The 22860-nt window shown below is 40.0% G+C and overlaps 2 protein-coding genes across 7 annotated transcripts in view; one reads left to right on the top strand and one right to left on the bottom strand.

Moving 5' to 3' along the window:
- prdm11 (PR domain containing 11) overlaps positions 1–2001 on the top strand; it is a 29726-nt gene extending 27725 nt beyond the window's left edge. For all 4 annotated transcript variants that reach the window (XM_014123994.3, XM_014123993.3, XM_014123992.3 and 1 more), the window contains 3 exons: positions 179–255; positions 613–714; positions 922–2001. The gene's annotated coding sequence lies outside the window, so the exon portion shown is untranslated. The remainder of the gene's footprint in view (positions 1–178; positions 256–612; positions 715–921) is intronic.
- Positions 2002–2392: 391 nt separating this feature from the next.
- On the bottom strand, positions 2393–22373 carry kcnj11l (potassium inwardly rectifying channel subfamily J member 11, like). 3 transcript variants are annotated; one of them, XM_014123928.3, is made up of 6 exons: positions 22223–22373; positions 15258–15449; positions 14679–14918; positions 14176–14445; positions 11306–11513; positions 2393–3377 (listed from the first exon to the last, which is right to left on the bottom strand). In XM_014123928.3, exons 2-6 carry the CDS (start codon positions 15417–15419, stop codon positions 2926–2928), a joined length of 1332 nt encoding a protein of 443 aa, XP_013979403.1. In that variant the 5' UTR covers positions 15420–15449; positions 22223–22373; the 3' UTR covers positions 2393–2925.
- Positions 22374–22860: the final 487 nt, after the last annotated feature.

Here is a 22860-nt window from a genome sequence, read left to right as displayed (position 1 = left end):
TTAGCAACCTAATTTAACCTTTGTCTTAATTCCCTTTGTATTCTTGGAGGGTATCTGGGAATGGTTAAGACTTTACATACTGACTGCTACAAGAACGATACAGCTTGATGATTCATGTGTTTGATCTAGTTTGTCTGCAGATTTGAAATGTTCCTAAAGAATACGGTCTTATATTTAGGGGACATTACAAGGCAGCAAAAATGAAGCGCTCCCTTGGACTTTGCTTGGTGGTCTGTTTTGGGATACTCGATTTGGGTAAGTGCACTTTGGCTGTAGTGCGCTTTTAAATTGCTGTATGACGTTTGACTAATGCTATATCACGCCTTTTGGTGAAAGATGAGGAATACTAAACACAACTCATTCATTGTAAGAATAGCTTCATTTTGTGACATGTTATATATGATATGTTTGTGATATGTTTAATATGTTGCATGAAAACAATTGCAGTTTGTAGGTTAATTCTTAAGATCACTGAAAACGTTTTCTTGCCTCAGAGCCATGCAAACGTAATTGTACTCGCAAAGCGATGCAAACTACATTTATAAGTTGGATGTTTGAAAAATATCTCTGACTTCAAATAACCTACTCATGAAAAAAAATATATATTTTTAGGCTGTGCACTTCGGTGCTTCAAGTGCTCCGATTACACAGGCCGCTGTGAAAATGTTCAAGACTGCACTTATGAAGATTCCTGTTTATCTCTGAGTGAAAGAGGTGTGTTTTTAAGTAACTTTGGATAAGAGTGTCTCATATGACTAAAATGTAATGTAAATATACGTTTGCTATAGGCTTTTAGGTGGGTAGAATTTACATTTAAATCTAATTACACCATATGTAGGACATTGGCTGAAACATTTTGTATATTCCTATTTTAGGTCTAAGGCATTTGATTGTAATTGAATAACATTTTATTCTTTATAGGTGGGAAGACAATTCGACAGTGTATCAGATACACAGATTGTGACAATTCTCGGCTGTCCCAGATGTTCCCTGCAGTCTCCGGATTCACGTACCGGTGTTGCAGCAGCAACCTGTGTAATAGTAGTACCACTATTGCCACGAGAGGGCCAGTTTTCGCTTTGATGGGGTCACTATTGGTCTTCTGGTGGTCCTCACTGTGAGCTCCAACTGCCATGCACAGCTGACGCAGAGCCGTCAATGGAGCTGGAGATTGATTGCAGTCAGTCAGTAATATGATTTTATGTTATTGTTGATAAGAGTTAAATTTGTTGTTTAAATTGTGGATGAACAATGTCCGATTTAGCTGCAGTCTTCCTGTTTTCTCAAATGCTTTTTTTCAGTGAACTAACCTAGAGGAACACTCAAAATAGAAATCTACATGTCTATTTACTTTGGTTGTTGTAAATTGATACTTGACAGTTATGTGCATATTTGGGTTAGGCCATTAGCTTTAGAAGCATCGGGCTAAGACAACCTCGTTCATCCAATAATGAATAACCGGGAACATAGTACATGCACAGGTCCCGTGTGGCTCAGTTGGTAGAGCATGGTGTTTGCAACGCCAGGGTTGTGGGTTCAATTCCCACGGGGGACCAGTACAGAAGAAATGAAAATGTATGAAATGTAAGTCGCTCTGGATAAGAGCGTCTGCTAAATGACTAAAATGTAATGTAAAATGTCTATCCATACTGTAGTCTGAAGGAGGGTTTCCTCCCACTTTATGTACACTTACTACAACCTCATTTTACCATGATGATTAGTCAATTTCACTAGGAATGCAGAATAGTCGTGAAGATAGGCTGCACAGATCGGATGGGATATGCTAGTAGTCTATTCACCCACCTAGGCACCTACTCACCCAAGTCAAGACTGAAAAAAATGTAAGCTGAAAATATATTTCCCCAGTGTTTTAAGTTGTGATAAGAAATATGTTTCAATAACATTTAAAACCATGTTAAAAGTTGTAAATTGTCAATCAGTTTTATTCTCACTTGTAAAAGACTCACCCAAACCAATAAAATGACCTACCGGTATTTGAAAGAGACTGTTTCCCATTTCTTTCTAACCCTGTTTATAATAGCAAGGAGGTTATCCACAGTAGCCTGTAGCTGCCATAAATGGACTGTTAACTTTCCTCAATACAACGTTCAACCAGCAGCTAGCTTACTAGCTAGCAACAAAAAAAAGCAACAATAGTATTGGATTCTCCATCAACACACTGCAATTTAAGACACACTTTTGAAAGTACGGCCAAGTGCACCTTTTAATTATTTAGCTATTTAAACAGTTTATTTTTTCTGGAAATTGTTTCAATTTATTATTATTTTTTTATGAGTTTGTCAGGATGGATGTGGGTAGGGAAAGTTGCTATGCACCGGAGCACTGTGAATGGTTGACCAGCCAATAATGTGCCGAAATTAAATTACACCAGTTATTAGCATAACATTTGGAATATTATTTAATGTTCACATCAAATATTGGTTATCAATAAATACAAATAAATACATATATTAAACATCCCGTGGTATTATGTGGGATGCAGTGGGGGTCTAAAAAGGATTCTGGGAACCCTCTCCATTGTGATTATAATATGGAACTTGAGTCTACACTTTGTGCTTAACATAAACTTAACATAAATTAAGTTAAAATAAGAATGACAATAATGTTGACTAAGGGCTCTATTCAATCTGTAAAGCTGAGGGGTTACAGATCCCGCAATAGAAATGTAAAGGTAATTTCTGATTGGGCCAACATATGCAACGTTTACCATGAATGCAGTCTCCGCTAAAGCAGGAACATTGCCTTTAAATTTCAATCAGCTGTAAAACTAAACTTCCGTGGTGTGGACTGAATAAAGTCCTAAGTCAACACAACTATTTACAAAAATAAAAATGAAAACAAAGGTAATCATTTCACTAGAGCATTATATCAATACATGTACCTTATTTTCAGGCATCAATTTTACTATTCTCTGTCACTAAAGTCTCCCAGACCTTCCACCTCAATCTTTCGACCAATCTCTTCCAGCTGAACTGTTTTCTTCTGCCCATTCTTCTCCTTTGCTTTCACATGCTCCTCTTTCTCTGGCTGTGCTGCATACCAGGGCCGGGAGGCAGAGCTGCTATCACAAGTCCGTCCCCCTCTTCGGAACCCTCCCCTGCCAGCCCTGACCAACCCCCAGCCCTGTAGCTGGCCTTCAGGCACGTCCCCCTCCTGCACTCCTCGTATCTGGTCCAGCTCCTTGGCGCTGAGGGCGGGCATGCGCACAGGGACCGTGTTCCCGAACTTCGAGTAGTCCACTGAGTAGCGGCCATCCTCCTCCGTCATGATGGAAACAAAACGCCGGCCCCACAGAATCTCCTCGGGGGTGTAGGAAGTACGCGCCTGCATGGTGATACCTGTGGTCTCCACCACACCTGTCAATCAACAAAGACAATAAATCAGTCATTTGTTTTTGACAAATCAGAATACCACAAATTATTGATTACTTAGAATGAAATTCAAAATTCATTTAATTGTTTGTGATACTGTAGACATGAAAGAGTATACAAAAAAAAACTATAATTTGAAGGGCTACAGTAGACCACTTGAGGTCTGAAAACATCTGACAAACTTTGATTTTGGAGTGAACTATCACTTGAAGGTTGTAGGCTCTATTTTAACAAACCTAACGCAATGGTAAATGTTAGTGCTGGTGTCAGGAATATTTTTGTTGTTTTCACAACCGGAATTATGGGCACAGTAGCTGGCGGTGGTGCGAAAGGGCAGGGTTTTGATGAATAAACAAGTTGTGTGGGTGTCGAGGCTTGGCCCCTCACTCAGAACGTGCTCCATGGCTAAATATTTGGTTGCTTCAAGTTGTGTATTTACAGTCTTATGTATTACGTAGTCATAAACTCTAATTATAATGTTAGTCCGTTATAGCCTAATTTGCCCCATATTTTCTAAATATGTTGAACATGTTTGTAGTCCCGATTGTTCTCATTGCATTGCTTCAATATGGAAATACTTTGTTAAACATAGGCTAAAGCATTCGCACTGATATAGGAGCAAAACCTACTGTAAATTGCAGTCTGGACATGGACATGCCAAACATAGTCAATAAGCATGATTCAATTCACTGGGCTATTGATAAGGCCTAAAAAGTCAGTTTATATTTCTAATTAAAGACATCAAAACTATGTAATAACACTTATGGAATCATGTAGTAACCAAAAAAGTGTTAAATCCAAATATATTTAATATTTGAGATTCTTTAAAGTAGCCACCCTTTGCCTTGATGACAGCTTTGCACACTCTTGACATTCTCTCAACCAGCTTCACCTGGAATGCTTTTCCAACAGTCTTGAAGGACTTCCCACATATGCTGAGCACTTGTTGGCTGATTTTCCTTCACTCTGCGGTCCAACTCACCCCAAACCACCTCAATTGGGTTGAGGTCGGGGGATTGTGGAGACCAGGTCATCTGATGCAGCACTCCATCACTCTCCTTCTTGGTCAAATAGCCCTTACACAGCCTGGAGGTGTGTTCAGTCATTGTGCTGTTGAAAAACAAATGATAGTCCCACTAAGCGCAAACCAGTTTGGATGGTGTATTGCTGCAGAATGCTGTGGTAGCCATGCTGGTTAAGTGTGTCTGGAATTCTAAATAAATTATTGACAGTGTCACCAGCAAAGCACTCCCCACACCATCACACATCCTCCTCCATGCTTCACGGTGAGAACCACACCTGCAGAGATCATCCGTTCACCTACTCTGCGTCTCACAAAAATTTTGACTCATCAGACTAAAGGACAGATTTCCACCGGTCTAATGTCCATTGCTCGTATTTCTTGGCCCAAGCAAGTCTCTTTTTCTTATTGGTGTCCTTTAGTAGTGGTTTCTTTGCAGCAATTTGACCATTAAGGCCTGATTCACGCAGCCTCCTCTGAACAGTTGCTGTTGAGATGCGTCTGTTACTTGAACTCTGAAGCATTTATTAGATCTGCAATTTCTGAGGCTGGTAACTCTAATGAACATATCCTCTGCAGCAGAGGTAACTCTGGGTCGGTCCTCATGAGAGCCAGCTCCATCATAGTACCGGATGGTTTTTGTGACTGCACTTGAAGAAACTTTCAAAGTTCTTGAAATTTTCCAGATTGACTGACCTTCATGTCTTCAAGTAATGATGGACTGTCATTTCTCTTTGCTTATTTGAGCTGTTCTTGCCATAATATGGACTTGGTGTTTTACCAAATAGGGATATCTTCTGTATACCACCCCTACCTTGTCACAACACAACTGATTGGCTCAAATGCATTAAGAAGGAAAGAAAATCCAATAATTGACTTTTACCAAGGCACACCTATTAATTGAAATGCATTCCAGGTGGCAACCTCATTAAGCTGGTTGAGAGAATGCCAATAGTGTACAAAGCAGTCATCAAGGCAAAGGGTTGCTACTTTGTAGAATCTCAAATATAAAATGTATTGTGATTTGTTTCACACTTTTTTGGTTACTACATGATTCCATATGTGTTATTTCATAGTTTTGATGTCTTCCCTATTATTCTACAATGTAGAAAATAGTAAAAATACACAAAAACCCTGGAATGAGTTGGTGTGTCCAAACTTTTGACTAGTAAGTAGGCAGGCCTCCCAAGTGGCGCAGCAGTCTAAGGCACTGCTTTGCAGTGCTTGAGGTGTCGCTACAGACTCGGGCATCACTTCGATCCCAGGCTGTGTCACAGCCGGCCGTGACCGGGAGACCCATGAGGCGGCGCACACTTGGCCCAGTGTCGTCCGGGTTAGGGGAGGGTTTGGCCGGCCAGGACTTCCTTGTCCCATTGCACTCTAGCGACCCCTTGTGGCGGGCCGGGATCCTGCACGCTGACGTCAGTCGCCAGCTGGACGGTGTTTTCTTCAATACATTGGTGCGGCTGGCTTCCGGGTTAAACGGGCAGTGGCAGGGTTGTTTTTCGGAGGACGCATGGCCTTTCCCAAGTTCATAGCGGAGTTGCAGCGATGGGACAAGACTGTAACTACCAATTGGATATCAGGAAATTAGCTTGGTACCTAGCTAGCACCAATACAACCAGCCTGAAAACAATTACTAGTAGAAACTGCAGTCATTTTCATTATTCTTAACAATGATTTAGGAATCCTTGTGAGTAAGTATTAGCTAGGTTGCCACTTGTTGTTCGCTTATTGAAATTGAACTTCAGTTCATGAAAATAAATAGCTAGCCAGCTACTTAACTTCTCTAGGGTAGGGGGCAGTATTTTGACGTCCGGATGAAAGGCATGCCCAAATTAAACTGCCTGCTACTCAGGCTCAGAAGGTAGGATATGCATATTATTAGTAGATTTGGATAGAAAACACTCTGAAGTTTCTAAAACTGTTTGAATGATGTCTGTGAGTATAACAGACCCTGAGAAAAATCCAACCAGGAAGTGGGAAATCTGAGGTTGTAGTTTTTTCAACTGATTGCCTTTACAGTATACTGTGACTTAGGGTTCATTTTGCACTTCCTAAGGCTTACACTAGATGTCAACAGTCTTTAGAAAGTTGTTTGAGGCTTCTATGGTGAACAGAGAGCGAACAAAGGAAGTTGGAAGTTGTTGACTCAGGAAAGGACATGACTTCATTTGCGCGAACTCACGTGAGAAACAGCTGTGTTCCATTACATTTTTCAAGACATTGGAATCGTCCGGTTGGAATATTATTGACGTTTTATGTTAAAAAAAGGCCCTAAAGATTGATGCTAGACATCGTTTGACATGTTTCTACGAACATAAATAGAACTTTCTTTGACTTTTCGGCGTGAGATTTTCGGCGCGCTTCCTACATTTGGAGTAGCTTACTGAACGCGCAAACAACAAGGAGGTATTTGGACATAAATTATGGACTTTATCAAACAAAACAACATTTATTGTGGACCTAGGATTCCTGGGAGTGCCTTCTCATGAAGATCATCAAAGGTAAGTGAATATTTATAATGCTATTTATGATTTTAGATGACTCCAAAATGGCGGGTATCTGTATTGCCTGCTGTTGTTTTCTGAGCGCCGTACTCATTATTGCAAAGTGTGCTTTCCCCGTGAAGCTTTTTTTAAATCTGTCACAGCGGTTGCATTAAGGAGATGTTTGTCTATAATTCTTTGAATAGCTGTTTAATATTTTATCAACGTTTATGATGAGTATTTCTATCAATTGATATGCTCATTCACTGGAAGTTTTTGAAGGAAAAACATTTCTGAACATTATGGGCCAATGTAAAATGTTTTTTTTTTTATATAAATATGAACTTTATCGAGCAAAACATACATGTATTGTGTAACATGAAGTCCTATGAGTGCCATCTGATGAAGATCAACAAAGGTTAGTGCTTAATTTTAGCTGTATTTCTGGTTTTTGTGACGCCTCTTCTTGCTTGGAAAATGGCTGTGTGGCTTTTCTTGTTTAGGTGGTGTCCTAACATAATCTAATGTTTTGCTTTCGCTGTAAAGCCTTTTTGAAATCGGACAATGTGGTTGGATTAACGAGAGTCTTATCTATAAAATGGTGTATAACACTTCTATGTGTGAGAAATTTGAATTATGAGATTTTGGTGGTTTTCAATTTGCCGCCCTGCTATTTCACTGGCTGTTGAATAGTGTGTCCCGCAGGTGGGACGGTCACGTCCCACATACCCAAGAGAGGTTAACCCTGTTGCCCAAAGCTAACGATATAAGCAGCCAGCTAGCTTCATCTGGCTAGTGAGGCTCGACGGGACCCGGTTATGTGTTGTGAAGCTAGCCACAATAAGGATTAGGCACAAGAATGGACTTTGCGGTTAGCCTTCAAAATAAAAGTATGTCATTGACAGTGATGCAAATTAATACAAATAGTAGAATTATGCCATACTTTTATTTTGAAGGCTAACAGCAAAGTCCACTATTGTTGCTAATCCTTATTGTGGCTAGCGACCACCATTAATCAAATGTTTTATAAATTAGGGTTATTTTAGATAATGACACCAAGCTATATAGTTAGCTAGCTAACTATATAGCTACTGAAACAGATTATGTCATGTTATTTGACACATCAAATAGTGTTATTTGACGTGTATCTTTTTTGACACGCAAAGACCCAAACGGAGTTCCATAGAAATCCTGGTTGAGAATGAAACGACTTTACAAATGAACAACGAAACAGCACAGTAAGTAAGTAAAAGAAATAGGATTTGATTATGTTTTACTGGTAATGGGGTCTTATGTAAATGCCAACAAAATAACTTTTTGGTCAGTGGTGTGTGTGTGTAACCTTTATTTAACTAGGCGGGTCAGTTAAAAACAAATTCTTATTTACAATGACGGCCTGGACGACGCTGGGCCAATTGTGCTCTGCCCAATGGGACTCCCAATCACGGCCAGATGTGATACAGTCTGGATTCGAACCAGGGACTGTAGTGACGCCTCTTGCACTGAGATGCAGTGCCTTAGACCGCTGCATCCATGTGTGTTAACTATTTAACTGTACTAGAATGCTTAAAAGGCAGCTAAAATTTTAAATATCGGTTATCGGTATCGTTTTTTGGGGGGCAAGGAAAATATTGGATATCGATATTGGCCAAAAATGTCATATCGGTGCATCACTACTTACTTAATCTGTAGCCTAATAGACTGCATGGTTTCCAGAGTCGTAGTGGGAGGACCACACACCATGTCATCGAGTGACTCCAAGTTTACTTGGTTATTATTATATCAATATTTGCACATAAAGGCATTTCCACCACCATTTCTCGCATAATGAATTTTACAGACACAAAAAGATCTCACCATGTCAAATGATCTGTCGGCATTTATAAAATTGTACCGAAACTACATGTTTTCATCACAGCTTTCATTTTTTTTTTTTATACGGTATGACTTTACATGCATAAACACTGTGGATGGAATCGTGGTTATAGTTGAAGACTCTTCTTTGAGTCATAAAAGTGCATTAAAATTACTAAGGAGCCATGCACACTTTGGAGAAGTGTGTGGTCACTTGGACACACCAGTGAGTCCTCGCACTCAAACCCTTGTCATTTTTTTAACTTATGTTGCACCTACCCCACATTTTCCAGGAATATTCTTATCATGTTACTGAATGTATCCAGAGTATTTTCTGATTTCGTTATCAATGAATGCAGCAAAGTACAGTAAATGTAAAATCCACATAAAATCAACAGTGTAATGTTTGGATTCAGTCGGGTCAGGTAAATGGTTGTGTCCTCAATTTTGATCTAATAATTTCCCCATCATCTCCAAACTGTTCCCTTTCAATTGCTACCATGGTTATGCAATATGCTTTTCATATTTATTCTGTAAGAAACATTTCAATTTAGCCCTATCCATATACAGTGCATTCGGAAAGTATTCAGACCCCTTGATTTTTTCCACATTTTGTGACATCAGTCTCATTCTAAAATTGATTAAATTAAATCTACACACAATAACCCATCATGACAAAGTAAAAACAGTTTTTTGTTTTGTTTTACATAATTATTCAGACCCTTTACTCAGTACTTTCTTGAAGCCCCTTTTGGCAGCGATTACAGCCTCGCGTCTTCTTGGGTATGACACTACAAGCTTGGCACACCTGTATTTGGGGAGTTTCTCACATTCTTCTCTGCAGATCCTCTCAAGCTCTGTCAGGTTGGATGGGGAGCATCGCTGCACAGCTATTTTCAGGTCACTCCAGAGATGTTCGATCGGGTTCAAGCTGGGCCACTCAAGGACATTCAGAGACTTGTCCCGAAGCCACTCCTGCGTTGTCTTGGCTGTGTGATTAGGGTCGTTTTCCTGTTGGAAGGTGAACCTTTGCCCCAGTCTGAGGTCCTGAGCACTCTGGCGCAGGTTTTCATCAAGGATCTCTCTGTACTTTGCTATGTTCATCTTTCCCTCGATCCCAGTACCTGCCGCTGAAATACATCCCCACAGCATGATGCTGCTACCACCATGCTTCACCGTAGGGATGGTATTGGCCAGGTGATGAGCGGTGCCTGGTTTCTTCCAGACGTGACACTTGGCATTCAGGCCAATGAGTTCAATCTTGGTTCTCATGGTCTGAGAATCCTTTAGGTGCCTTTTGACAAACTCTAAGCGGGCTGTCATGTGCCTTTTACTGAGGAGTGGCTTCCGTCTGGCCACTCTACCATAAAGGCCTGATTGGTAGAGTGCTGTAGAGATGGTTGTCCTTCTGGAAGGTTCTCCCATCTCCACAGAGGAACTCTGGAGCTCTGTCAGAGTGACCTTTGGGTTCTTGGTCACCTCCCTGAATATGTCCCTTCTCCCCCGATTGCTCAATTTGGCCAGGTGGCCAGCTCTAGGAAGAGTCTTGGTGGTTCAAACCTTCTTCCTTTTAAGTATGATGGAGGCCACTGTGTTCTTGGGGACCTTCAATGCTGCAGAAATATTTTGGGAACCCTTCCCCAGATCTGTGCCTCGACACATTCCTGTCTCGGAGATCTGCGGAGATCAAGTTGTAGAAACATCAAGGATGATCAATGGAAACAGGATGCACCTGAGCTCAATTTCGAGTCTCATAGCAAAGTGTCTGAATACTTATGTAAATAAGGTATTTCTGTTTTTATTTGTAATAAATTAGCAAACGTTTGTCAAAACCTGTTTTCGCTTTGTCATTATGGGGTATTGTGTGTATATTGATGAGGAAAATAATTAATTTAATACATTTTAGAATTATGCTGTAACGTAACACAATGTGGAAAAATGGAAGGGGTCTGAATACTTTCTGAATGCACTGTAGGCCAATTCCCACGAATGTAATGGGTTAACGCAAAACTACCAAAACAATTTATTATAGTGAACATGGCAATCGAAAAGCCCAAATCAGCGGTAAGATGTGCAATAAGCAAGATGTGAGTTGTGTCCACTCCAGTCTACACAACTCTGCCGGTAATACACATTTTTCTACAGCGCATTTGGTAGCATCACCCAACAATGATTTGACATTACAAAAGCCATTTCACACGCAATTGAATGCTGAAGGTGCTGCACAGATATACACATTTTAGATCAAGGATAGGCTTTCCTTGGCCCGAGCAGCTGCGCTGTGTTCTGACTAGTTTGACAGGCTACTGAAGGAGAGGACGCATCAATTCAGTCACTAAAGATTAGGGTTATTTTCTGAGTAATAAACATTAGTAAACCAGCAGTTCGTAACGTTTCAAACAATATTTTGTCCAATTCATGCTGCAGTTGAATCGGTTTGGGCTCCCGCGGACCGATGCACTAGCTCTTAAACATTTGAACCGGGGACCGATGCGTATTGGTGAATCGTTCCATCCCTACGAACAACACATCATCATCTCCCATCCTACCTTCAAGAATAACAATGATCTCCATGTCCTCTGTGGCCAGGGAGTGGGCGGAGACCTCATAGAGTGGGCTGCCACGTTCTATGGTGTGACTAATAATGAGAGGGGACACCAGGAAGATGCCGTTGCTCCTAAGGGGATTCTCCACCTGGATATCCAGCTGGCAGACAGGGATCACCTCACCCTCAGTGGTGACCGTCCGGCGGATCACCTGCCACCGGCAGACAGAGAGAGGGGACATGTTAGAGAGCTCCTCATCACTCACTACAGCTCAAGTACCGTCAATGGTTTCACATGATATCGGTCATCTGTTAAAACCATTATCAGCTACCTAACTGAGCACTTATTGAAAATACTTTCATAACCATACATAACCCATAAATGTACATTTTGTGATTAAAGAGGTTATTGCACAGTAATAACAGTGTGAACATACTGCATTTGAACCCAAAACTAGCACCTCACATTTACGCTGATGGTCCCAATTACTAGTGATCGGGGGAAAAAATTATAGTTACATATCGGGATCAATCAATCAAATGTATTTATAAAGCCCTTTTTACATCAGAATATGTCACAAAGTGCTATACAGAAACCCAGCCTAAAACCCCAAACAGCAAGCAATGCAGATGTAGAAGCACGGTGGCTAGAAAACCTCCCTAGAAAGGCCGGAACCTAGGATGAAACCGAGAAAGGAACCAGGCTCTGAGGGGTGGCCAGTCCTCTTCTGGCTGTGCCGGATGGAGAGTATAAGAGTACGCGGCCATTTAAGGCCAGATTATTCTTCAAGATGTTTAAACGTTCATAGATGACCAGCAGGGTCAAATAATATTTTTGACGATATATCGTACCAGTTTGACAATATCGCAACATTATTTTTTGCGCTAGTTGGCTGTACCTACACCAAAACTCTTTTTTTTCCCCCTCAAAGATTGTTCTCCATCTTCTTTTTAAATAGGGAGCCAATTTGTTTTCAGTACTTATTTCCGTGACTGATGAAAACTCGTTTTCTCATGGCTCTCTCCCTGCAGACATATGGTGAGCAATGTTTGGAACATCAAATCACAATAATATCTGTATCGAAACGCAACATTTATTTGTGGTACAAAGTGGGATTAAAATTGATTTAATTATAATTTTCTTGTCAATGATCTACACAAAATAAAATTCTAACATATGTAAAAAATGCATGAAAAATATAACACTAATATATCTTCATTAGATAAGTATTCAACCCCCTGTTTGGCAGTGATTACAGCAGTGAGTCTTTCTGGTTAAGTCTCTTAAGAGCTTTGCACACCTGGATTGTACAATATGTGCACATTATTATTTATTAAATTCTTCAAGCTCTGTCAAGTTGGTTGTTGATCATTGCTAGACAGCCATTTTCAAGTCTTACCATAGATTTTCATGCCAATTTAAGTCAAAACTGTAACGAGGCCATTTAGGAACATTCAATGTCATCTTGGTAAGCAACTCCAGTATATATTTGGCCTTGTGTTTTAGGTTATTGTCCTGCTGAAAGGTGAATTTGTTTCCCAGCGTCTGTTGGAAAGAAGACTGAACCAGGTTTTCCTCTAGGATTTTGCCTGTGCTAAGCTCTATTCCGTTTCTTTCTATCCCAAAAAGCTCTGTTGTCCTTGCCGATAACAAGCATACCTATAACATGATGCAGCCAGCACCATGCTTGAAAATATGAAGATTGGTACTCAGTGATGTGTTGGATGTGCCCCAAACATAACGCTATGTATCCCGTCCAAAGTGTAATTAATAGCTTCACCATGCTCAAAGGGATATTTCATGTTTTACCCATCTACCTTCTTTGCGAGGCATTGGAAAACCTCCCTGGTCTTTGTGGTTGAATCTGTGTTTGAAATTCACTGCTCAACTGAGGGACCTTACAGATAATTTTAAGTGTGGGGTACAGAGATGAGGTAGTCTTTCAAAACTCATGTTAAACCCTATTATTGCACACAGAGAGTTCATGCAACTTATTATGTGACTTGTTTTTACTCCTGAACTTATTTAGGCTTGCCATAACAAAGGGGTTGAATACTTATTGACTCAAGACATTTCAGCTTTACATTTTGTCTTAATTTGTAAACATTTCTAAAAAGATAATTCCACTTTGACATTATGGGGTATTGTGTGTAGGTGTCACGCCCTGACCATAGAGAGCCATTGTTTCTCTATGGTGAAGTAGGTCAGGGTGTGACTGGGGGTTATTCTAGTTTATTATTTCTATGTGGGGTTTTAGGTTATTATTTCTATGTTGGTGATTTGTATGATTCCCAATTAGAGGCAGCTGGTAATCGTTGTCTCTAATTGGGGATCATATTTAAGTAGTTATTTTTCCCACCTGTGTTTGTGGGATCTTGTTTTTGTGTAGGTGCCTATTTGCACTTCACTGTCTTCACGTTTCGTTTGTTCATTTATTGTTTTTGTATTTTTCTAAGTTTCACATTATAATAAAGATGTGGAACGCTACTCACGCTGCGCCTTGGTCCAATTATTACGACGATCGTGACAGTAGGCCAGAGACAAGAAATCTAAATGTAATCAATTTTAAATTCAGGCTGTAACACATCAAAATGTGGAAAAAGTCAAGGTGTGTGAATACTTTCTGAAGGCACAATTGTGAGAATCACAATACATATATTGGCACCTAAGTGTCGTGATAATATCGTATCTTGAGGTCCCTGGTATCTTGAGGCCCAGTATCAGATAGGATTAAATGCATATGAATAGAATGGACGACTCATTGACTTGAATGGGGACTTCTGTTCTATTCATTCTGTTTCTACGCATTTAATCCTATTCGATAGGCGAAATCCAGATAGATAACTTTTGAAAAACTGGGCCCTGAGCATAACCTGGAGTTGGATAGTGGCCGAGATGATCATGCTTTTCCGCAGGTCACCCAAGCGGAACATGAACGTGGGCCGGCCTTGGCGTGGTGCGATCACTGCGTTCCGGGAGAAGATGAGGGTCTCTGCTCGCCTGTTAGCCTGAGCAGTCTTCATGAAGACACAGCCAAGCATCACAGCATTGACGATCAGCCCGAGAATGTTCTGGACGATCAGCACCATGATGGCCAGCGGACACTCCTCTGTCACCATTCGCCCCCCGAAACCTATCGTCACCTGGAGGACAGATGGACATGTAAAATCAGATAATGACTACATACTGTGTACACTGTACTGTATTGTACAGTGCACCAGCAAAGACAATTTAATTCATGTGAGACAAAAGAGTAGGCAAATGATCAAATTTTTCTAACGGTCCCATTAAGTGTAGTTTGAGATGTTTGTACAAAACTATCTGCAAAAATGTTTTACAAAACCAATTTCAAAAGGTTTGGTAAGTGGATGCTTACCTGCACTTCGATGGAGAAGAGGAAGGCAGAGGTAAAGGAGTTAATGGCAGTGACACACGGCATGGGCCCGGGCTCCCCGTTTGGGTCACGGGGTTCCAAGTCACCGTGGGCAAAGGCCATGAGCCACCACATCATGGCAAAGAGCATCCATGAGCAGAGGAAGGCCGAGGTGAAGATGAGGAGGGAGTAATGCCATTTTAGGTCCACCATAGTCGTGAAGACATCCTGAAGGAATCTGCCCTATGGTGGCCAAGAGATGAAAATAAGTATCCATATTACAAGTACTACTCCACTGTTAATCAAATGTAAATCAAACAGGGTTTGTTAGATGATGCTCAACTGCCAGCTACCTCCGCCTGCATTCTAAAGATGGTTAGTATTGTAGTGGAATGGAGATCTGGGATCCATATGTATCAAGTGTCTCAGAATAGTTGTGCTCATTAAAGGATCAGTTTTGCCTTTTAGATCACAACGCATAAGATTACATGGACGGGGGGCCTGATCCTAGATTAGCTACTCCTACTGTGAGACACTTGATTTTTGGCCAAGAAAAGTCGACATATTCAAAATGTTTCTGACCTGCTCGCGAATGTTCTTGTGGGCCACATTACAGGATCCATTCTTGGTTATAAACCTGGCCCGTTGGGAATTGGTTTTGAACTGGTTGGGCTGCTTGGCATTCTCTGCCAGTCGGGTCAGAAAGAACCCATCCGGTAGTAGTGGGCCCTTCCGGGCCAGCATATTGCTGGTGAGGAAAAATTATGTATTTCTCTGGAAAGAGCACATTTAATTTGATTAAAATCTGTGAAAACAAAATATGTCAATTGAAACATTTTTCCAGATAGATATCTATTAGGGCCAATTAATGCAAAGAAAGCATCCTGATGCCAAATCATTACATACAGTAGTCATTACATAATATCATGAGTCATTCATTTTTAAGCTTATAACGTTTCAAAATAGTCTACACTAGCATAGGTTTATCGCAGTCATTGGATATGCAAATGACGGTGTACCTTTGAAGGTAGCTGAACAATTAAACGACATTCGCAATAATATTTTTTATCAGGCTATGCTAGCTAGCTAGTCTAGCCAGCTAGCTAGTTTAGCCACTTCAGCCATGAAGGCAATTGAACGAACAACGAAGCATCTATTTTTGAAACACTTGCTTACTAGCAAGCTTATATAAAATGCTAGAATTTGAACAATTTAGTCGCCAAGCGAGTGTATAATATTAACAACACATGTCATCTAGTCGCGTGCACTGTACAAGAAGCAGGTGCACATGATTTAGGAAAGTGACTGGCTCGCGCGGCGGACGTAAACATCTGTAGTCAGGGTGGTGACGATGATGAGAATGTAGCATTTGTAATTATTACATTCACTGAGTTTCACATCTATGGCTTCACAATATGATAAACACATATCTTACCTCGATATAAGTGGCAGTGAGTCTTTTGGAAAATAAATTGAACAAATAACCTAGATGATTTTGGAGCTACGTGTGTCCCCAGTCCATTGTACTGGCGCTGTTGCAGAATGTCAAATGTAACCTGAGTGGACCACTGACCCCAATGCACTTAATGCAGTTTCTAGGTTGAGGTCAATTGAATTGATTGAATATTGTGATTCAAAGAAATGAAAAGTAATAAAAGTGTGTCATAACTCCACAAGAAAAGAAATGCAGAAGCTGCTAATAGTCTGGGATTGAATGGAATGGTGTAGTATTTGCTGATCCTTTCTGTGTATATGGGGAACTGGAATTTTATCACACAGTCTGTAAATTTCATTGTAATTCATTTCCTGTAAAATGTACAGTAATTTACTGACAGCAGTTGGCCAGTAAGTTACTGTAATTTATTTTACAGTACAGCTACTGTAATACGTTTTATGGTAATCAATTTTACAGTACCACATATTTTACTGTAATCAAATGTCCAGTGTATTACAAAATAATTGTAATTACAACAATATATCTTATGATATACCTCTGACTGACTATCTCTGGATAGTGTCAATACAATACTGAGATATTCATTGTAACTTGATGCCACCGCAATGAAACAGTACAAAAGAGTAAAAGTTACGATTAAACTGTAGGAAAATTATTTCTACAGTATTTTACTGTAATTACAAGGGATTCGCGCAAGCAGGTTGGCTGTAGACATTTGCATATTATATCATATTAAGGAATACTAGGTGTTTTATATCACTTGCACCTCTTGTGATTACAGGGCAAAACAGATCAAATGGACATGAAAAGGTTTAAGACCGCTACCACTCAGATCTATTAGGAAACTACTACCACATATCACCTAACAAAGGCTTCTGAATTGACAGTCACTACACAGCAAAACAGATAAAAAGGACATGGCTTGACACTCAACCATTAAAGGTTTGATCTGTTCTCTATATACAGTTGAAGTCAGAAGTTTACATACACTTATGTTGGAGTCATTAAAACTCGTTTTTCAACCACTCCACAAATGTCTTGTTAACAAACTATAGTTTTGGCAAGTCGGTTAGGACATCTACTTTGTGCATGACACAAGTAATTTTTCCAAAGATTGTTTACAGACAGACTATTTCACTTATAATTCACTGTATCACAATTCCAGTGGGTCAGACGTTTACATACACTAAGTTGACTGTGCCTTTAAACAGCTTGGCAAATTCCAGAAAATTATGTCATGGCTTTAGAAGCTTCTGATAGGCTAATTGACATCATTTGAGTCAATTGGAGGTGTACCTGTGGATGTATTTCAAGGCCTACCTTCAAACTAAGTGCCTCTTTGCTTGACATCATGGGAAAATCAAAAGAAATCGGTCAAGACTTCAGAAAAAAAATTGTAGACCTCCACAAGTCTGGTTCATCCTTGGGAACAATTTCCAAATGCCTGAAGGTACCACGTTCATCTGTACAAACAATAGTACGCAAGTATAAACACCATGGGACCACGCAGCTGTCATACCGCTCAGGAAAGAGACGCGTTCTGTCTCCTATAGATTAATGTACTTTGATTTGCACTTTTCGCACCAATCCCAGAACAACAGCAAAGGACCTTGTGAAGATGCTGGAGGAAACAGGTACAAAAGTATCTATATCCACAGTAAAACGAGTCCTATATCGACATAACCTGAAAGGCCACTCAGCAAGGAAGAAGCCACTGCTCCAAAACTGCCATAAAAAAGCTAGACTACGGTTTGCAACTGCACATGGGGACAAAGATCATATTTCTTGGAGAAATGTCCTCTGGTCTGATGAAACAAAAATAGAACTGTTTGGCCATAATGACCATCATTATGTTTGGAGGAAAAAGGGGGAGGCTTGCAAGCCGAAGAACACCATCCCAACCGTGAAGCACGGGGGTGGCAGCATCATGTTGTGGGGGGGTGCTTTGCTGCAGGAGGGACTGGTGCTCTTCACAAAATAGATGGCGTCATGAGGAAGGACAATTACGTGGATATATTGAAGCAACATCTCAAGACATCAGTCAGGAAGTTAAAACTTGGTTGCAAATGGGTCTTCCAAATGGACAATGACCCCAACCATACTTCCAAAGTTGTGGCAAAATGGCTTAAGGACAACAAATTCAAGGTATTGGAGTGGCCATCACAAAGCCCTGACCTCAATCCTATAGAAAATGTGTGGGCAGAACTGAAAAAGCGTGTGTGAGCAACTGACTCAGTTACACCTGCTCTGTCAGGAGGAATGAGCCATAATTCACCCAACTTATTGTGGGAAGCTTGTGGAAGGCTACCTGAAACGTTTGACCCAAGTTAAACAATTTAAAGGCAATGCTACCAAATACTAGTTGAGTGTATGTAAACTTCTGACCCACTGGGAGTGTGATGAAAGTAATAAAAGCTGAAATAAATCACTCTCTCTTCTATTATTCTGACATTTCACATTCTTAAAATAAAGTGGTGATCCTAACTGACCTAAGACAGGGAATTTTTTACTAGGATTAAATGTCAGGAATTGTGAAAAACTGAGTTTAAATGTATTTGGCTAAGGTGTATGTAAACTTCCGACTTCAACTGTAAATGTAAATGTTAGGGAACCACTACCACATATCACTTAAATTTGTACAGCACTCTCACTAGCAGATGCAACAAATATAGCCTCTTACAAGACATGCCTCAAAATATGTTAATGAGTGAGAAACAACAATACCATGCACACACTAGTGTTCAAAAGGTTAAAATGCGGTATGGTACTGTATTCTGAATTACAGTAAATTACTGGCAGCTATTTGCCAGTAGGTTGCTGTAGAGTTTCAGGACAAGGTTTGAAGAATTCCTACAATACAGTACATTACTGTATTCTGTGGGCATTCTTACTCACGGGTGCAACAAATATTGTCTCTTACAATAAGAGTATTGGTGTCTGAGGGATCTTTGGCCTGTTTTGCTAACTACCTCTCTCAAAGAGTGCAGTGTATAATGTCAGAAAATCTGCTTTCTCAACCACTGCCTGTCACCAAGGGAGTACCCCAAGGCTCAATCCTAGGCCCCACGCTCTTCTCAATTTACATCATCAACATAGCTCAGGCGGTAGGAAACTCTCATTCATTTATATGCAGATGATGCAGTCTTATACTCAGCTGGCCCCTCCCCAGATTTTGTGCTAAATGCTCTACAACAAAGCTTCCTTAGTGTCCAACAAGCTTTCTCCACCCTTAACATTGTTCAGAACACCTCCAAAACAAAGGTCATGTGGTTTGGTATGAAGAATGCCCCTCTTCCCACAGGTGTTATTACTACCTCTGAGGGTTTAGAGCTTGAGGTAGTCACCTCATACAAGTACTTGGGAGTATGGCTAGACTGTGCACTGTCCTTCTCTCAGCACATATCAAAGCTGCAGGCTAAAGTTAAATCAAGACTTGGTTTCCTCTATCTAAATCGCTCGTCTTTCACCCCAGCTGCCAAACTAACCCTGATTCAGATGACCATCCTACCCATGCTAGATTACGAAGACATCATTTATAGATCGGCAGGTAAGGGTGCTCTCGAGCGGCTAGACGTTCTTTACCATTCGGCCATCAGATTTGCCACCAATGCTCCTTATAGGACACATCACTGCACTCTATACTCCTCTGTAAACTGGTCATCTCTGTATACCCGTTGCAAGACCCACTGGTTGATGCTTATTTATAAAACCCTCTTAGGCCAAAAGGCCATTTGCCTTTTGGTAGGCCGTCATTGTAAATAAACATTTGTTCTTAACTGACTTGCATAATTAAATAAAGGTTAAATAAAAATAAATAAAATAATAAAATAAAAAACAAAGGCATGCCTGACAATATGTTAATGAGCCAGAGAGTCAATTTCCCCACCCACAACATTTTCCCACAATTCACTATAATTAATACTGTAAAACATTTACAGTATTTTACTGTGCATTCAACAGTGTTTTATTGTTGAAATTGCAGAAAGGTCTTAGTGTGCTATATATTTTTTAAATATGGTATTTTACTGTTCATTCTACAGTAATCGACTTATTAAGTTTATATAGTATCATACGTGATACAGTAAGTTACTGATAGAATTACAAAAACGGCTAACAGTGTGTTAATCTTTTCTGGATCATAACTACTATCTAAATAGGGTAATGAAAACAGATTGCTTTTCAAGACCCTAAAACAGACAAACATGGTGAGAACGTGTATAAACCCTAACCATAAAGGTCACTACTAGAGCATTCTCAAGCAGCGCTCCTAGGACCCCAGGGGGCCTCAGAGAGCTTTCAGGGGGTCACTGAAAATGCAGGGATAAAACAAATCAAGGGAAGATACCAGCAAGCATCAAATATCTCACATTTATGGAAGAACTGAAATGTTGAAATAGAACATTTATGGGCCTTGTCTGACATTGAATTATCTCAAGACTTCTGGCCTATAAAATCTCCACAAGATGGTAGCAAACTGTGCAGGTGAGCAGCTTCTGGACCATTAACCATGGGGTCCAACCAATGATATATAAATTGGGTCCAATCCAGGCGAGTCAAGCGATACAGTAATTTAAAGGTTCAATCAGCAATAGCTACTGCTGTTCAATAGTCATTTCAACAAATGATATATATAACCTTACATTTTTTTACCTATTTTTATTTAACCTTTATTTTGACAGGGAAGTCATATTGGGGGACTTGCTAGTGGCAAGGTATAACAAAACACAACCATGTTATTCCATATCTCTAAGGTCTCCCATATATGGGATTCAAACAGTGCAGAATAATACCTGGCTGGAGGGGGGGGGGGGGGGGGCACATAAGCTCATGTAACTAGGGTGACCACATTTAAAATATCCAAATGCGGGACAACAGGATGATTTGCAGGACATTCGCGGGACGGTGTAGTCTACATGAATACAAACATTTGGCAGCATTTGCATATGCATTTAGATTTTCTTGCATTACTGTTTTGTGAGCAAATTAGAGCAGATGGTGTTAACAAAACAATATAAAATTCCTGTATTTTGTTTCAATTCAAGCACATTCTGCCTAGTGCCGCGCTGTTGAGTTTTGGCAGCATGATCATTTTTTGGGACTATTCAGCAAACCATCCTAAAATCTCATAAGAAATGAGTAATTGTGGAAAAAGTACCCAATTGTCATAAAAGTAAAAGTAAAGATACCTTAATAGAAAATGACTCAAGTAAAAGTGAAAGTCACCCAGTAAAATACTACTTGAGTAAAAGTCTAAAAGTATTTAGTTTTAAATATACTTAAGTATCAAAAGAAAGTATAAATAATTTCATATCCTTATATTAAGCAAACCAGATGGCACAATTTTCTTGCTTTTTAGATTTACCAATAGACAGGGGCACACTCCAGCACTCAGACATAATTTACAAACTAAGCATTTGTGTTTAGTGAGTCTGCCAGATCAGAGGGAGTAGGGATGATCAGGGATGCTCTCTTGATAAGTGTGTGAATTTAACCATTTGCCTGTCCTGTTAAGCACTCAAAATGTAAAGAGTAGTTTTGGGGGTCAGGGAAAATGTATGGAGTAAAAAGTACAATATTTTCTTTAGTAATGTAGTAGAGTCAAAGTAAAAGTTGTCAAAAATATAAATAGTAAAGTATAGATACACCAAAAAACGACTTAAGTAGTACTTTAAAGTATTTTTACTTAAGTACTTTATACCACTGTAAATGAGGTGGTGTTTTTGGTGTAACAGCGATGTGGTACGGATCTCAATTTGGCCTCCTCGTGCCTCCAGAGTCTCCGCAATTGGTCACATATCCATACGGCGCCTCCGATCACATTTTTGCATCAAGCATAAATTGTCTCTCATGCCTTCCTTGCACAATTTTTGGTGATGCAGAAATGAGAGACCACGTGTGCCTGTTTTATGAAAATGTGGGATTATTTGGCCAAATATGGGAATATTGGATCAACATTTCTATTTGGTCTCAGGGAATGTCAAACAGTTAGGATGGGAGCCTTTTAAAATGGGATTGAGTGAATTCATAGCAGCAAATATGTTTAATGAACAACTAATGAGCATGGAGAGCCTCACAAGTTTGACGGAATTACCTTATATCTTTCAATGTAGCTCTTGATGCTCATGCTTTTTGTAAGTTGTTAGGAGGCCTGACTGTCCTCTGCAAGTGTAGCTTGGAATTTAGCCTGAAAGGATAAGAGAAATATTGGTTGGTAACAGGCCTATGACATTGGCCTACTTCTCATCTTGCGTTGCACAGAATATCAGATCTCAACAACGATTTGAGAAGTGTTTAACATCACCAGTACCACATCCTTATGATATATGTTTTTTTCAAGTGCAACATGAATGCAAGAGACAGGTTGGAATGTCTGACTGAAACAAGGGACAAATAAACATTTTTTTCTAAATTGGTGGTGTTTCAATTTGTTGATAAAATGCGGGACATAATTATTTGGTTGCGGGCACAAAGGGCCAAAATCTGGGACTGTCCCGCACAATCCGGGACGTGGTCACTCTACATGCAATGTCTGATATTGCTCAAATTTGGAATACAAGTAGTCAGTTGTCAGCCCTAAACACAGACAGCAGACAGCATTAGGCTATCTATATGCATCTTGGAAATATAGATCTGTAAACAGATACAATAGGTGCAAATATCAACTATGAATATTTCTGATGAGTGTTCAATAAACTTTCCAAATCAAGTTTGCTGGCATACAAAATCCAA

The sequence above is a fragment of the Salmo salar genome, chromosome 10 (assembly GCF_965601325.2).
Source record: "Salmo salar chromosome 10, fSalSal1, whole genome shotgun sequence".
Classification (NCBI taxonomy): Eukaryota; Metazoa; Chordata; class Actinopteri; order Salmoniformes; family Salmonidae; genus Salmo; species Salmo salar.
Note: the sequence above shows the minus strand (reverse complement) of the source record. Positions and strands in the feature narration are given on the sequence as shown.